At 41.4% G+C, this 17956-nt stretch overlaps 1 protein-coding gene across 1 annotated transcript; it reads left to right on the plus strand.

Moving 5' to 3' along the window:
- The first annotated feature begins 5572 nt into the window (after window positions 1-5572).
- lhx4 (LIM homeobox 4) lies at window positions 5573-15500 on the plus strand. Its single transcript, XM_085774326.1, has 6 exons — window positions 5573-5908; window positions 9667-9838; window positions 11624-11826; window positions 12385-12539; window positions 13287-13458; window positions 14329-15500. The coding sequence occupies exons 1-6, from the start codon at window positions 5830-5832 to the stop codon at window positions 14715-14717; spliced, it is 1170 nt and encodes a 389-aa protein (XP_085630452.1). The 5' UTR covers window positions 5573-5829; the 3' UTR covers window positions 14718-15500.
- The last annotated feature ends 2456 nt before the right edge of the window (window positions 15501-17956 follow it).

Raw genomic sequence — 17956 nt, forward strand, 5'->3', positions numbered from 1 at the left:
TTCTCAGAACTTTTTTTTTCCTGTGTTGATTGTCGTTGAAAAATAAATGTTGTGCATAGAGACGCTGTTGTGTTATGAGAGCACAGACTGAAGGGTAAAAACCTCACCTTGCTGCCCTGTTGTTGTCTTCCATAAATTAGACAATGTAGGGTTTTATAGTCGCTCCTCTCCTGTATGCTCTCTGCCTCAATGTTTATTACCCCTTCGGTATTGATATTAAAATGCAGGAGGGGCTTGATGCATTTTTCTGTCATCTCTCTTTCTGACTTTAATAATACTATAAAGCTTCCTGCTGTGGAAAGAGGGAGGGGGAGAGAGGGAGGGGAATAAATTATGAAAAAAAAAGGTTAATATATGGTATTGGAATATATCACATCCAAACTAAGCCAGGTTCCCTTTCGGGGGTTTTAAACATTCAGCCTTTTAGAGGCAGGAGTCAAGTAGGGTCAGATCCATCTCATTTTACTGCTGCGGCCCCTCCCCCCTGCTCTCGTGTGGACGCTCATCTGCTTGACCTCCCAAACATCTCATCTCACCATCAGCGTGTTGGACTGTTGTTGGTACCTGGGAGAACAGGAGGAGATCCTACGGCCGACTGGAAGTCCTCGCAGTTCATCTGTGCCCAGCAGAGGAAAGCAGCATTGACAGGAAGGGAGGTCAATCAATAACCTCCCACTATCAGCTGCATTTAGGCTTTGATAATACGCTCAGCTACACTGTTTTAATTTCAACACAACCCTGACCTTCTACTTTGCTCTACTTTTTCTACGCTCTTCTATTCTGTCACATTCTGGTTTATTTTGTTCTGTTCCCTCCTCCTCCTCCTCCTCCTCCTCCTCCTCCTCCTCCCCCTCCTGAGTTGGTGTATATAGCTTACAGGAAGTGCTTGGGTAATGAAGCTGGAGAGGATCCAGCACTTGTCAGTCACATTGTTTTATTTCACTCAGCCAACACTGCTCTTGTCACTGAATTGGGAAGATTCACTCCAGGCTTTACATGGAAACCCTGAGCCAATGAAAAGGGATTTAGGGAGCTTTTATTTAATGTCATTTGGTTAAGATAAAATGGGGTTTGGGTCATTTGGTTTTAATCCTTACTTTTGATGTAAATAGCAAAACACAGAGCCCTTAGATAATCATTTATTTTTGTTTAATTTCATATTTTCAAATACCCTTGGTGGCAGCCAAGTTTTAATTGAACCTAACTCAAACTCTGACGATTAGAATAAAAACTGAATTAACTTGGCAACAATATAAAAATCAATCTGTCCTCCGTGAGATTGTCAGGCCTTTTTTTACTTAACTGCTGATAATATCACATATGTTTGTTTTCACTATCGCTGGCAATTTTGTCATGGGTTGCAGTGCACATATTTTTTCAACATCATTACCAGTCAGGTGGGTGAGGGCTCTGTTTCTTCAGTATCAGAATCTGCTGGTTAATTGCCAAGCATATTTTCAACATACTGTACTACAACGGATTTGCTTTAGTGTTTTGATGATATGATAATAGATTTTTTTTTTTTTTTTTTTTTTTTACATAACCAGTCATTCTTCAGTCATTTTTTAATGCAATTTCATCATGAGGATCTGAAGTGTATCCTAGTAACAGGCAGCAACACCTTGAGCAGGTGCCAGTGAATCACTGCCAACACAGACTCCTGCAATAATAATGATGATAATAATAAAAATAAAAATAATCATGATAATAATCATCATCATCATGTACTGTATATGCACTGTCAGTGAGTCTTTTATTAGGGGACTCCTGGCTGAACTGTGGTACTAGTTATTTGAGTCAAATGAGCCTATTACCGCCTCGTCCCAGCTCGACAGGGTCAGGTTCAATCAGGGAATTGGAAAATATCATTTCTGACAGGAATAGCTTTCGTTTGTTCAACCAATCTCTTCTACTAATTACCCAAATGGACAGGAGCTGTCAGGAGACAATAACTATTCCCTAATAGAATTTGCCCCCCAAGTGCAATTTAATTTTCTCCTCCGTGCTCTCTCCTAAGGTTTTCCCCCCTCGCTTTTTCTGCCTCTCTCGCTCTCTCTGCTCCTGCTCCTGCTCTCCGGACACAAACGCTCCGGGGCGCGGTGCCACAGCTGTACCTGATGTTTGATGTGCCGGTGCAAAAAGTGTGGACTTGACTTGACTGCTGCTGCTGTTCGTCTGCAACCTCTGGTCCATCCTGCTGGAAAACACACACACCCTCACACACACACACACCTTCAGCGGCATGGAGTAGGGGGAGAAGAAAAGGAGGAGGAGGAGGAGGAAGAGAGGAGACGGTCTTGCACGGAGCGAGCTGCTGTGATTAGGTAGGTCTGCACGGTGATGTTACACATCCTTCTTTCAAAGACAGGGGGGGAGCCACACTTTTCCACAACATGCATCCCCTGGAGTTTGTCCACTGAGATATAACGCACTTTGGTTTTATTTGTCTCTCCATGTTTACCTGCTAGTTGCACAGAAAACCACGTGTGTATGATTCATTTTGCTCCTGTGCTTGTATGACATTTAATTTCATTTATAAACAAAAATCATGTATAGAAATCTATTTACAAAAAAATATATATATATATTATAAATTCAATTATTTCAGTTTTTAATGTGCTACTGTGTGTGCGTGTGTGTGTGTGCAGGGCGATACACACCTGTATCCACTTCATATCTCCCTGCTCACCCTGCTGTGTGGATGGATGTGATTCAGTATTTTTTCCCTGCTCAGTATAAGATGGATCTGTGAATCGCAGATGTCAATGAACTCGTCCACTGAAATATTAGATCTAATTAGAGGTGGCTGGGTCAACTGCGGTGGCAGAGGAGTCGCCCTCAGCTTGAGTTATTGCTCGAGCTGCTTCCTCCTCCTCTCATCTTTTTCTTTTTTTATTTCATACAGTGGCACCTTGGACAAATATCAGTCATCTCTCCACTCTCGGAGTGCATTATTATCATTTTCTGATCGTCCATTTCCTGCTTTACTGTGTTTAAGTGCATTATTTCATAATCAAAAATAATGTGTCCTTATTGAATAATTCTATTCCCGCCCCTCGGGACAGACCTGGATGTAAACACATGAATTCCCTAACATTAAAAAATATGATTTGCAATTAAAAAAAACTTTATTTCATCTATCCGATGTGCAGTCGAAAATATTTCTTGAGTCCAGATGCGGATTATTTTTTGCCTTTCATTCATGTCACCAAAGCGTTTGTGTATCATCTCATCTAACAATGAAACCATATCATTTAGTGTCCCACTGAACCAGATGTGCGCGCTCACATCATTTCTCTGCCTGCATTTTGCATCCGTCAATTATTCTAATTGTGTTGCCCTTTGCTGACAAGTTAAGAGCATTTTTATCTGCTGTGTTTTCCAGGGCAGCTAAAGGGTCTCGATACCAACAATCAGAGTAATTGAATAGCTGAATAAATTCAATGATCTTGAGGGGGAAAAGTGTATAATGAAAATAAAGTAAGACCAGATGATTCCTCCTTTTACTACTCGCACACCACACGGCCATGGATGGATGGATGGATGGATGGATGGATGGATGGGACACCTGGCCTGGTGACTGTAGCTTTGAATCGGTTGGATAAAATTCCTGTAATATCCCGGCCTCGTTTTTAATCAGCTTGATGTGCATTTTCATTTGACTAAATTACATCTGAAACATTGAGCACACACACGGCTTACGGGACTGTGGCTCCATACAGTTTATATAGGCTACCCACCGCACCGCATGACGGTGAGCGGAAACAGAATAAAAGCAGTCGATGGTTTGAAACAGACAATACGGGGATTTTAAATTAATTAGACACATGCAAAAATCTTTGATTAGATTTCTCAGTTTACAAACAAACTATCTCAGTGCTGTGTATTTTTGAAATTGCTAATTAAATTACATATTTGTATTTCTGTTAATAAATTATATGCTGATTAATTTTTGTGTGGTGAAAATGTTCTCCAATACAAATAAACTTTTCCAAAGAAATCCTGACAAATTATCAGAAAAAAAAATATAGAGAGAAAAATATATTGTTATTATTATGATTGTTATTATTATAATATTTCGTATTATTTATATTACCCTGTATTTACTCCGCATTTAAACATCTAAAAAAAAAACTAACACTTATTGAATTCTATCATGATTAACTGGGATGCAATGAAATATTTTTGAAATACATCCCCCTCCCCCCTTTTGTTCTGTTTCTTTTTTACTGAGTCAGTGGATTTCCGTGTGTCCAGATGTGTGTGAGCAGATGTAGAGTGTGTTGTGTGTTATGAGCTGAGGTTTTTCACCTGGGACTGCACGCGGACGAACGCTTTATGGAAATAACCTGCTGCCTGCATTTGGTTTGGTTTGGTTTGGTTGGTTTGGACCGGCGCAGGGGAGGAAAGCGCCACTTGTGTGTTGCTTTTCTATTCCACGCTTGAAGTAAATTGAAAGCGAAGATTGAGTTCATCTAGCTTGAACTAGCAGTCCTCCAGGGGGAATATCTTATCCGGGAGAGCAGAGTCAGACGATGGGCTTTGAAATGAACAGTGTCAGGAGGACTGCGCCCAGACTCCTAATCCTACCTGTCACTGAGGGATCCAGCTATAGGCTCTGCAGAGTTAAAGTGCAAGCAGCTCCCACAGGTGTGTGTGTGTGTGTGTGTGTGTGTGTGTGTGTGTGTGTGTGTGTGTGTGTGTGTGTGTGTGTGTGTGTGTGTGTGTGTGTGTGTGTGTGTGCCACTAGTGGTTTCTCTTGTGGCTGTTTGTGACAGTTGTTTTAGTATTTTTCTGGGTGAACAGATATTTGAACTAATGGCTGTTTTGCAGAGAAAACCTGAACAATGATTGACTGGTTTTCTCCAATGTTGTGTTGACAGCTTCCCTACGTGCACCTCTACCAGCTTGTGTGTAGCCCTCTGGCCCGATGCAAAAAGGAAGAAAAATGCATTTAATGCAGTGAAATATTCAGCATCACCATCCCAGCTGCTGATCATCCATTAAGCTCCAATTTAGAGTCGCTTTTTGTCTGCTGTGTGTGAGCTGAGGAGAAATTTAAGGTTATAAATTGAGCAGTTTGCTCCTTCCTTCCTTCCTTCCTTCCTTCCTTCCTTCCTTCCTTCCTTCCTTCCTTCCTTCCTTCCTTCCTTCCTTCCTTCCTCGGTGCCTTAATTTCTAAGAAGATAAATAAAAGTGAAATTAGAACTGTTCCTTGCGCGTGCCTGCAGCGTGGGACCTTCTTTGGAGGGGAAGAGACCCCTGCTGGCCCGGGGCCCCTCCGGGAGCCACTGCAGTGAGCTATTTATGGTCTCCACAGGAACAAGGTCCCGCCTCTCCGGAGACATTTTCATACACCACCGTTAGACGCCTCTTCTTCGCCTCCTCCTCCGCCTCCTTCTCTCCTTTCTCCGTCTCGCTCAGTACACCTATAGGAGGATGCTCTCCGGTCTGGGGGGCCCTCCTCTTCCTGCGCTCCCATTGGCCGCCCCGGTGAGCCTCTGCCGCGGTGACGTCAGGCCCCCGCCGCCCCTGCAGCCCTGAATGGACCCAGCAGCCTTTCTGATCCACTCCAAAACAGCTCGGCACGGCGCGGCACGGACATCACCGTCATCCCGGGGAATAGAGGCATATTAGGGACAGAGGCTTGACGGGACAGTGAGGGGAGATCACCGCAGAGCAGAGAGAGGCCTGAACACCACCACCACCTCCACCACCACCATCATCATCAGAGCCTATACTTTTTTTTCTGCACAAGACGGGACGGGGGAGTGCGCCCACCGTGTTGCGGGTGTATGTGCGTGTATTTGTCTCCCGGTTTGGATCACGATGATGCAAAGTGCGGCGGTCCTACCGACAGAGAGTCCTGTAAAGAGTTTACCGGAGATTCTCGGAGTGCCACTGCAACGTAAGACATTTTTCATTTCTTTATTTATTTTTTAAAAACGGTCTGTTTCTGTCGATTATTAATCTGAGACGCGGTTTGGCGTGTGCAGCTGCTGCAGGAGAAGGGTTTAGTTAAGTCGGCCGAGGATGAGGAGACCGAACCGCTCAGCTTTAGATTGTCACGTACAGGCCGATGATGTGTCATGCTGTTATGTCTCACTGTGCAAAAAAAGAAGAAGAAAAAAAGACCATACATGCAAAGAGAAGATACTTAACTCGTTCACAGTGAATCTGTGCAGCCTTGCAGGTCTGTCTCCTGAAAAAAGGCTGCAACATGTCACTGTACTGCCGAGGATGGCTCTGGTGATTCAGACCTTCCTTATAATAATAATAATAACAACAAAAAACATTATTTAAAAACATTTGTTATTATTTAATTCTCCAGTTCAGCCTCAAACTTTGCTGCAGGTTGTTGGTTGTTTGAGAGCGTGCTTCTCCAGGCAGCTGTTAATTTGTAAAGGAGGCTGCATGGTCAAGAGATCAGGCGCAGTTGTCATCACCCATCAGACAAATACACCCTGACTTTGACTGACACTCATCACTGAGTACAACCAATCTATGATGCACTTTATTATCATTCATTTTGTTTCTAAAACAAGGCCTCGGTAGGCTACTATTTATAGTTTATAGGCAATTAGAAGAACAATGTTTATTTGTGTCATCATTAGGCTAAATGTTGATTTCAGTTATTTAAGTTAATTATGACCAGGTTGTAGCTTTGTTTTTGTTTTTGTTTTTTGCTTTTTAGTAACCTTGCAGCATCAAAGGCGAGAATTACCTTACATCTGTCGCCCCGGCATGTTAATCTGTGCCAGGCCCCTTTTTTTTTTCTTTTTTTTTAATAATCTGATTTTGCAACCAGAACCAGAAACAATCAGATACATTTCTGCTCTGACCTAATTATTTATAGGCGAGTTAGCAAAATGTACAGATGGGAGTAGAGTCGAATAGGCTGCACCTCCCCAAAAAACATAATCCAGGACAAAATGTGATAATACTACATGAGACACTTACTGCACTGCTCCTATGGGTGCAAAAACACTTACTGGTCCTTAAATATTAATAGTCAATTCTGGCATATTTAACCTCAGAGAAATGATAATAATTTTTTATTTTTTTGTAATCTGAAAACAGAAAACAGAAAAGAAACGGGGTGATGTTATTATGATGTGAGATGAGTCGTTTCTGCTCAGTAAAGTGTTTAAAAGAGAATAGCCTGTATGTGTTCAGCTTATGCTCTTTAATTTTATAAATCGAAGCAGATTAAAAGATTGGATAAAGATCCTGCCACTCAGCTCCCCGCAGCGCCACCATTCATCCCTGGATTTAAACCTGGATTATTCCATGTATATAAAAAAGCAACGGAGAATTTATTTAAAACATTTTTCATATCACGGACAAGAGTGCTCTGCTGACTCAGGCCAATTACACCCAAACCTTAACCTGCAGGCTATTAGTCTGGGATATAAAGTGTGTTTACTTCACGTTTAATTAACACAAATCATTTGACAGTTGAAAATAGGAGAGGCTGCCAAATTGCACTTGTGAAAAAAGAAAAAGAAAAAGAGAACCCCCCCCCCCCACTCTCCCCTCCCCTCCCCCCGTTAAAGCAGACTGTTGGCTGCTGGACATCTCTCCTGTGTGAAATGACGGAGGTGTTGAGACTGAGTGGAGAGTGGTGGAAACAGATACAGAGATATGAAGAAGAGCAAGAGAACACACGAGGTTTACTCTCTCTCTCTCTCTCCATCACACACACACACACACACACACACACACACACACACACACACACACACACACACACACACACACACACACACACTGGGGGGGCTGGGCCATGGAGGAGACGCTTCGTCGTTGCCAAGAATCGTGCAGCTTTCCTTTCAGCACCACTTGTCTCTACATAAACCTGTTTCCCGTTCAGGTTCATCCAAAGCTTCATGGTTGAATCCAGATCCCTTCAATTATTTCTCCACCGTCTTTCTATCATCTCAATACGACCCGACCCAGTGTTGAGGAGAAAGAGAACGAGAACAAGCCCAGCTTGTATCTGTACAGGAGAGTAGCTCTGTGGTTTTTTGTTATTTTCTGCAAAATCTTTTTATTTTTTATTTAATGCATCTGTTTTTTCCTACATCCAGAAAATATTACAGTAATTCGTTTTCACTGAGCTAGTAATCCGTTTAAATATGTTTCTGTAGGCTACCGCTGCACCAAATGAAACCAATGCAATGCAAAGGAATTATGCAAAAAAAAAAAAAAAAAAAAAAAAAATATATATATATATATATATATATATATATATATATATATATATGAATGAATGAATGTTTTATTTTCGTGTCATGCCACCACTGTGGCCCATCCCATATGGGATTACAAGACACAATAACAAATACAAAAAACAAAAACTAGACAGTCCTTCCTGTTGGTGTTACTTGCCACACATATATATTACACACAATCTGTAGCCTACACACAATGCATTTTTTGTTTTTTGAAAGTGTGTATAGCCTGGTCTATAAAACGATGCTGTTCACGTTGTGTGCGCGCGTTGCTGCTGTGACCTCCATGTTGCAGAATCTGGAAGCTTTGTTTTGTAGATTGTATCCTCAGATGAGATCGAGCACGAGGCTTTACTTTTAGATGTTTTCACGGCCGGTGTGTGTGTGTGTGTGTGTGTGTGTGTGTGTGTGTAGAGAGAGAGAGAGAGAGAGAGAGAGAGAGAGAGAGAGATAGAGGGAGTATTTATACTGGTGTTTTCTGACATTTGTTCTGGCCACGTTACTTCGTTATTGATTTTTCATTATCGAATATCTTGGACGTTTGACTTAAAAATGTAATGTGTTTTTAGATGATAGTATGAAACCTTTTACTCTGCTGAAGTCACTCATCTGGAACGGAGACATTTAATTAAGACACAAATACAGACCTCAGTGCTATAAAATAAACCAGCGGCTGCAGGAGCAATATATAGGCTATGGTCATAATTGGACTAAATGGTGAAATTTGTGAAATTATTAAAGCTTAAACTGTGATTTTGTTATCGGTGATTGATAAAATTTATTTTTAAGTGTGTATCTTAACTGTGGTGTTGGGTTACATTCATGAAGCTGCTACATAATTTGGTGGTATGTTGTTTTTTGCACGTGCACATGTGAGTTTTTAACGACCACAAAAAACTAAAACATTTCATCTCATTTCAACCTGCTGACACTGTCTCCCTCCTGGTGAGAGATCAGCACCTTGGACAGCGACCGATGCCTTCACAAAGACACAATCAAAATCAAACAAAAACAAACAAACAAACAAACAAACAAACAAACAAACAAACAAACATATTTTTACAGTTTAACTAAGATTATTGTGTGATTTCAAATAGCTAAATGGGGAATAAAGCGCCACGACAATGTGGGTCAAATATATATATATATATATATATATCTTTTTTTAAATGAATAAAACTGTGGTAAAATAGGCTATTTCACATAAAAAAAAACAACCCTCTAAATTTGATTATTTATTTAATAGCTATAATAACACGAATATAAAACTGTGGTTTATCGATTGAAGGTGCAATGTATAGAAATGTGCTATGACCTCCGGTGCAACCAAAACGGAACATTTTGCTGTAGTAGCAGCCTACACGTGGACATTGGAGTCAGACCTGTTTCTACCTGTGAGTGTGACCTTTGTGCTGCTGTCTGTCCCCCGCAGAGATCCCTCAGTGTGCGGGCTGTAGCCAGCACATCCTGGACAAGTTCATCCTGAAGGTGCTGGACAGACACTGGCACTCCAAGTGCCTCAAGTGCGCCGACTGTCAGACTCCACTGGCGGACAAGTGTTTTTCCCGGGCAGGAGGCGTCTACTGCAAGGAGGACTTCTTCAAGTCAGTACCTACCTTCTCTGTTCTCGTTTACTATGGCGAGTCTTACAGATGTATTTGTTTCCCCAATTGAGCTGGCTTTCTGGAAAAAAAAAAAAAGGAAGAAAAAAAATAGGCCTAACACTGAAATCAGGCGAATATTTTCACATAGCTATTTCTGACTTTCACTGCTGTTTAGACTTTCAGGAAGTAAAGGTGACTGTTCTTTGTAGAAAATTGACAAAGAACATAAATAATCTCATTATTGATAATTCCAAAATGATATAAGCGAAAAATATAAAATAGCCTAATATCTACAGTTTTGTAGTCTGTTAGGGTTGAAAGAAGATGCTAGCAACAGTTAATTGTTAGCTTAGCAACTAGTTTCCAGGTTGCTAATGAGCCACCAAGTTAAATCCACTATTATTTTGTTTTTATTTTTATTTTCTGGGACTTTTTAATTTGACTTTATAAATAGCCTAACCGGTTACTGTTGTTTAAAATGGAAAGTGTGACGCATTGAAATGTTTATTTATTTATTTATTTATTATAAAACTTCCTTTAATTTATGCAGCAATGCTCTAACACAGCAGGTAAACTTAAAAACCAAATGGCTGATAATATTTAGGATTTATTATCTGGGTTAAAATGAATTCATTTTATTTATTTATTTTTGTTTCAAATTGTGTGCTACTTTGTTACAAAGAGATGCCATTTTGTAGCTCAGTTCAATTAATTAATTATTTCATTCATTCATTAATAATTTTAAATGTATCAGAATATTAGCTGTGCTGACAGTTTTCATAATGTTCAGAATTTGCCTTTACAAAAGCGTCTGTTTTCTCCTGCTCACATAAGTAGTGAAAGATAATTTTACAAACTCTTTCTTTCTTTCTTTCTTTCTTTCTTTCTTTCTTTCTTTCTTTCTTTCTTTCTTTCTTTCACATTACACATTACAGAAGAAAACTGACTTTGACTTTTATCCACAGTGGATCCGGCTTTTTACTAAATCATGTTTGAAGGGTTTTTAAGGCTCAGAGCTTGAATGAGACCTGAAGAGCTCTGGGGTCTCACACAGGCGTAACTGTGTTAGCTGACCCAGGGGACGGCAGGGGGGCGTTTACATGTTCAAACTGTGGCAGGGAACACGTGGGACCGGAGAACACACACACACACACACACACACACACACACACACACACACACACACAGATTCACTGGTGCATACTTCCCAGGAGTGATTTGGAGGCTTCACCTTGCTCTTTTTATTTCTGTGGGTGGTTGCGTGATTTAAAGCCTCTCCTGAGTCAGTGTTTTATTGGTCCTCCACAGGGTGTGTTTACTGTGAACACCCCTCCTCCTACGTCTTCCTCTTCTCTTCTTCCTCTTCCCCCTCCTCCTCCTCCTCCTCCTCTTCCTCCTCTTCCTTCCTTTAGCTCTCAATACTTCATCTGCAAACACATAAACATGCAAACACACACACACGCACACATACACACTCCACACAGTGCATTGATCCTCTCCATCCATCAACCTGCGGACAGGTCTATCGTTAACAGAAATGCATTCCAGTGCTGATTTTTCCCTCCACAACAGCTGCAGCTTCTATTAATACAGACACGTTGCCATCATTCTTGGCTGCACTTGAAGAAATACCTGTCCAGCATGTGAAAATTTAATCTCGGCTGGTCTCACTATCTCAGTCAGCTTGTAAATTGGATATAAATAGGAGAAGGATGTCAGTCTACCCTGCTGCTATTTTGCATCTAATTTCCTAATGGCAGCTCTCTTCCTTGTGTTTTCCTGCAGGCGTTTTGGAACAAAATGTGCATCATGCCAACAGGGGATCCCGCCGACGCAAGTTGTGCGGAAGGCGCAGGACTTTGTGTATCACCTGCACTGCTTTGCCTGCATCATGTGCAGCCGACAGCTGGCCACCGGGGACGAGTTTTACCTCATGGAGGATGGGAGGCTGGTGTGCAAGGTGGATTATGAAACTGCAAAACAAAACGGTGAGTCTGCAGGGAAAGCAAAAACAAAGGAAGTTAATTTTCAACAAGTCCTATTAGCAGGTGCAAACCTTTGTTCATGATGAAACACACATAACATAAACTGAAGGAAAAAAGATGTTTGAGAGGTGACTTGATGTTGAAATCGAACTCTCTGTGGAATCACAGTAGAGGACATGACAGATAAAGACCTGCAGTGAGTGAAATGAGTACCGACTGTGGATCTATGCTGTTTATCGTCTGGGTGTGTGTGTGCGGTCTCTCCCTCCCTCTCTTCTGAGATTTCCATGCATCTCTGATTGATTATGTAAAGTTAAGCAGTGCCCCTGTACGGTGCAGCCCCAATAACTCCGTTCTTCTGGCACTGAGTAGATTTATGTCCTCTGCTGTGGGAGTGGGACAGATGCACAAGGACAATAATACACTTCCATACATGACCATTCACTCAATTTAACACACATATACTCCACGCAAAGGCCGAGGGGCAGTGCCTGTTAAGGTGACGTGACTAATGTCAGGAGAAGTCACTCACACACTTGTGGTGTTGGTGGTGTTTTTTAGATGATTCGGAGGCGGGGACCAAGCGACCAAGGACCACCATCACTGCTAAGCAGTTGGAGACCCTCAAAAGTGCCTACAAAAACTCGCCGAAGCCTGCACGCCACGTCAGAGAGCAGCTTTCCTCGGAGACGGGGCTGGACATGAGAGTAGTGCAGGTAGAGGTTTGGTCCTTATTCACACTGTTGCAATAATATCAAGTATTTCTTTTTGATAGAATACAATCATTCATCATAGATGCCTGATGTAGGCATGTTTACGTAAAACAACTAATGCTACAGAGAATTAAGCTTTACAACATTTACAATATTTTGGTCCTATATCATGTTTCGCTTAAAATCATTCATCTTTTGACTCGTCGTCCAAATCTCTTAATTTTTTGATTCATCAGACATGAAGAGAACAAACTGCTGGTTCAGTCCAATCATCAGGCTGGTTTAGATTTTATGAAACAAGCTTTCAGGCTTTGCTATTGGGGCTTTTTGAGTTTGAAACAACAAAGAGCAAAAGAGATTAAATTGTATTTAAAAGGTGACACAACTGAAATACCTCTTAAAGCTGTTTCATTACTTTCTCTAATGTAACGATCTTGTTTAATTGTCTCTTTAAATGACATCTCTGCTGCTTTGATGTTTTCTTACTATGAATTTGCTGCTTTTTATGCCCTTGCTGTTGATTTGATAAATGAATTCATATATGTTGAGAATCAGTTCATTTAGACTGTAAAGTAAAAGTATTTTTGCTTTAAAAAAGATTTATGAATTAAAAAAAAAAATCTAAATATGAAATTAACTGAAGAAAATTTCAGATAATGATTAGTCTTACTTGTAGCAGTATTTGTTCTGAATTATCACAATGTTTGTTATGATTATCAGTTAGTGATATTTACCATTATCTGTCCTCAGGTTTGGTTTCAGAACCGACGAGCAAAGGAAAAGCGCCTGAAGAAGGACGCCGGTCGACATCGCTGGACCCAGTTTTATAAAAGTGTCAAACGCAGCCGAGGAGGAGCCAAAGTGGAGAAGGAAAGCTCAGCTGACGACGCCGGACTCAGTGACAGCGAACTGAGTTTCAGAGGTACCTGCTGCGTGGATAACTTCAACCCAGTACATATCTGTCATTGCTTAGGAGTGAGATTCCTGAAAGGGAAATGTCAGTCATGCTGTCGATCTAATGGGATTAAGGAAGCCTACAAGCTGCTAAATGACAAGAGTGCAGCAGCAATTGAATGCATCTCTGTGGCATTTCATTTGTTTCCTTGCATTACTAAATGCATGGTGTCATTCTCAGACAAATCCAGAATGGCATTCTCATTTTACATTCCCCTCACACCTCCCCGTGGCCGCTGACGCATCCTCCTGCCCGTGTTTGTCGCCGTGATGGAGCTTATTGGAAAAGAGACAGGGTCCTTAGTGGGATGCAAACGACATTTTAGACATCCCGATGTTATTTAATGTTCGCAAACCCCGTTTTGGGTAGTCATAAAAGTCTTCAAGCCACTTTTAAAAAGAAGGCCATTTTTATGAGAAATGAAAACATGGTGACAGAAACTCTATAAAGCATGTGAGGCTTTTAGTCAATTAGAGAGAAAGTGCTCTGGGGCTTTGTTGTTATTGAAGCCACCCACGGGAGGGAGTGGGGAGAGATGGAAACAAATATTTTGTACTGCGGTAATTGCACACATATAGAGCTCCTTTGTTAGCAAAGAACATAAAGCACATCCTTTCTCACTAGCAAAACTGAAATGCTTATGAAATATCTCATTGCCCGGTCCACTTACTGTACCTCCATGAAATCCACATAACATTGGCCCAATAAATCTCACTCATAAAAGCACTTAACTGTATTGAAATATAACAACTATATAATGTTCACGCAGTTGACAGCACGGTTGATGTGTCAAAGTTTCTACACACCTCGTCCTAAGTGATGGTGTCTCCTCCACAGATGACCAGGTCCTGTCAGATCTGGGCCACACCAACGGGCTTTATGGCAGCGTCGGTGACGTGACCAACAGTGCGGTGCTGAACGGCGGCTTCTCCGTCGACGCCACAGGCCAGACCTACCACGACATCCGAGCGGGGAGCCCCTACGGTCTCCCTCAGTCGCCCTCCTCCATCACCTCTCTGCCCGGCCACACCCCGCTCCTCAACAATCTGGGCTTCAGCATGGACAGTCTGGTGGCGCAAGGGGGTCCGGGCGGAGTGGGGCAGGCCCTGAGGGCCATGGCAGGGGGCCCCACCTCAGACCTCTCTACGGGCAGCAGTACGGGATACCCCGACTTCCCCACCAGCCCCGCCTCATGGCTGGACGAGATGGACCATTCCCAGTTTTGAATCACAAACACGTCAGACGATCTCTGTTGGGATACGACTACAGAAGAACACAGACTCACAAGGCTTTTTACATTTCTTTCTACCACCCTCCAAGACTGACATGTTTTGTGATGTTGGGTGAAGAGCGGAAGGAAGAGAAGAAGTGTGACTCTTAGTCTCTCAGCAGTCGTAACGGTGAGGTAACGGCCGGGTTGAGATGTGTAGACTGGAGAAAAGCAGCGAAGAACACCTCCACACCACTGAATATTCAGTCTCAACACTGTGTCATACAACTTTTCTTATCACCGGACTTTATTTTGTTCTTTCACTCTCTGAAAATGAGACTGGATCCAGTATGTCAGTGGATTACGCTCACAGGGGAGGTAATGTTGTCTCGTTCCCCCAAAATAAACCCTCCCTGTCTAACAGCTACAACACTAGGGCTACAATCTAGATCAAAGTCCCTATACGAGACCCAGGAGGCACCTGCATGCTTCTGATTCATAAGTAGAAATGAGTAGGACTGCTGTCTGGCCATATTGAAGCCTTTACATTGGCAATGCACTTTACTCTCCTTCTCTTTTTCTACACATATGGACAGGAACGCAGAGGGAAAAAGAGAGAAAAAGGTGAGAGACATATGCACAAGGCAAAAACACAGTGTTTCATTGGGAGAGAGATTTACAAGAACAGTGGCACAAGTGTGAATTTTGAACCATGCTGATGTTTTTTTTAATGTATTGCTGAAGCTTACAAGTTATTAGAAAGTAGGTGGTCTGTCCGTCCATTCGTCCGTCAGTCTGTCCGTAGAAATCGATGTCTCCTCTGTTTGACTGAGGGCGAACACTGTTTGCTACACAGCAGGTCTCTCTTCTATATTTATAGGTGCCTGACTTGTTCTTGTCTGTGTAAAAGCTGTCTGAGAGCAGATGTCTGTCAGTATTAAATTATCTGTTTCCAGACTCACCAGGAATCAAAGCTTAAGTGTTGGAGGACAGTCAAGAGATTCTAGTAATATATCACACATCTAAATTATTAATTTATTCTATTGAATGCACAGATGTATGACAAGGAGATATACATTTATAAGACATACAGAATCATTTGCAGATATTATTTAGCAAATTTAATGATTTACACGAATATAAAACATCTATCTGACTTCTTTTTTTTTTTTTTTTTAAACACCATCAAGTATTAGCAGGAACAATGAGAAAGAGTCTCTGTGTGTCAGTTCTTCAGTCGGTCTGATCCAAGCTCCTCTTGGTAATCTACTCAGTCCAGCAGAGCTCCAGCTTTGCCTGCTATCATCCTACTTACTGACCCCAGATGTGTTGTCAGCCTGTTCTCCCACTGCTTGGCCTCCATGTCAGAGGGATTACCACAGAGCCCCCACAGCCCCCACAGCCCCACCCCCACCCCCAACCTACAGGGCTGATACACTGATACTGTAGCAGCAGTGTTGGCATGTCTGCTGGGCTGATCTCTTTCTTACAGTTCAGGCTACATCTTAATCAACAACACAGGACACAGGAGATGACCACACCCCCTGTTTACGATTCGCCTGAAGCGCCAGTGTACCTGCATAAAAAACCACATGGCCCAAATCTTCTCTTCACTGCTGTTTTTGTTTGTCTGTTTGGTGAAAAGAAATCAAAATCTTACGTGGATGGTCTCACAAGAAATTGCCAAGTCCTTTTTCTACCAGAGCGTCATATTTCAGAGCTAGAAAGCAAATCAACAAACACAGAGTGACACCATTACTGTGGAGTACAGCCCATATTTTACAGTGTAATTATTTACTGTACATGGTATCAATGAAATACTTTTACTTACTGTGCGACTGAGATACCTGAGTACAGGGGCAGAAGGAGAGAGAATAAAGGGGCAACAACTTTGTGTTTAGGAGGGATTTATATTTTACTCAATTGTTTCCAGAGTACTTATTAGTGACCTGTATTTCATTTTTAAAATATATATTTTTTTATTATTTAAAAAAAAAGAAGAAAATCATGAAATATAACTGGGGGGAAAAACGTTTCAAAGTTGAAGAGCAGTGCCCACTTTTTACTTTTTTGTGACATTTCATGACAATTTACTGGTGTGCTGTCTGTGCTCTCTGATTATCCAACATGCACCAAGGAATTTAAATCATTTTCATAGTATACATATAGTATATATCATATAATACGCCCTCCGCCAAATACAAGCTGGTTGCCCTTTTATTCCTAGTATTCTGCATTTGTACACATCAGTAAATGCCTAGTAAGTGTTTCATTGGAACCTTGTATGTACAAGATATTTACAGTGTGAATTTCGGGCTGTAATTGATAGTGTTGCGTGAAAATCCTGTACAAACGCATTACCACTACAGTTTTGTTAAATCTGTGTTGCCTCAGAAGTTTGCATCTTAATTGTTGTAAATTTTGTACAGTTTGAAAAACGTGTTGATCGTCTTGTTTCATGAGCGCTATTTATTATTGCCATGTGTCTTTGAAAAAGATGTAAAAGAGAGCACTGAATTTATTCATTTATGCCTTCTGTGTAATGGTATGAACTGTGTACAGTCAAATCTATATGAGGAAAATAAAGCTGAATTGTCTTTGGGTTACCCTCGGCTGCTTTTCTCTTTAATCTTGCAGGCCTGCAGTGATGAATGTGAGAGTTAAGATTTTCAGCTGAACTTTGTTTTCAATATATCAAAAGAAAAATATCTGCTTTAGGTGTTTTTATTATTTTGCCTTATCTAAACGCTCTTAGAACGAGTTAACCCGCAAATTCATTTACCCATTGAGAGCATTTACCACACACTTAGGCCTCTATTCAATTGTGGAGATCCATTTAGTACCACCAACAGACAGTGGTCAGTCAGTTAACGGTGATTGATGCTGCTTTTCTCTCTCGCTCTGGGGTGGGGGTGACAAGAAAGATACATGAAGAGAGGGAAGAAAGAGAGTAAGAAAAAAAGGAGAGAAAAAAACAAAAAGTGGAGAAACAGATGCATTGCTGGCTGTTCTGCTGATCCTCTCAGAGACACAGCAGCAGATTGCAGCACTGCACTCTCAAATCTATCCTTAATCCATGTGCTGTTAACTAATTGTGGAGTGCTTAGTGAAATATAGGCAAATATGCTTTGTGGCCAGGCAAACAGGGAATATGGTCCGTATGCCGGCAGTTACCTTGTATGTCAATATGTCAAGCTGGTAATGCAGAGGCAGTAGCCAAGATTTTTAACCTCTGTAATGAATTTCTCAATAGAA

This window comes from Trachurus japonicus, chromosome 4 (genome assembly GCF_045865225.1).
Source record: "Trachurus japonicus isolate A0001 chromosome 4, Traja_1.0".
NCBI lineage: Eukaryota > Metazoa > Chordata > Actinopteri > Carangiformes > Carangidae > Trachurus > Trachurus japonicus.

Excerpts from the sequence above, each read along its gene's own strand:
- lhx4 (XM_085774326.1), top strand. The coding sequence starts at position 5,830 with ATGATGCAAAGTGCGGCGGTCCTACCGACAGAGAGTCCTGTAAAGAGT. Across the intron at positions 5,909-9,666 it reads TCTCGGAGTGCCACTGCAAC|AGATCCCTCAGTGTGCGGGC; the intron begins GTAAGACATTTT and ends TGTCCCCCGCAG. Across the intron at positions 12,540-13,286 it reads TGGACATGAGAGTAGTGCAG|GTTTGGTTTCAGAACCGACG; the intron begins GTAGAGGTTTGG and ends ATCTGTCCTCAG.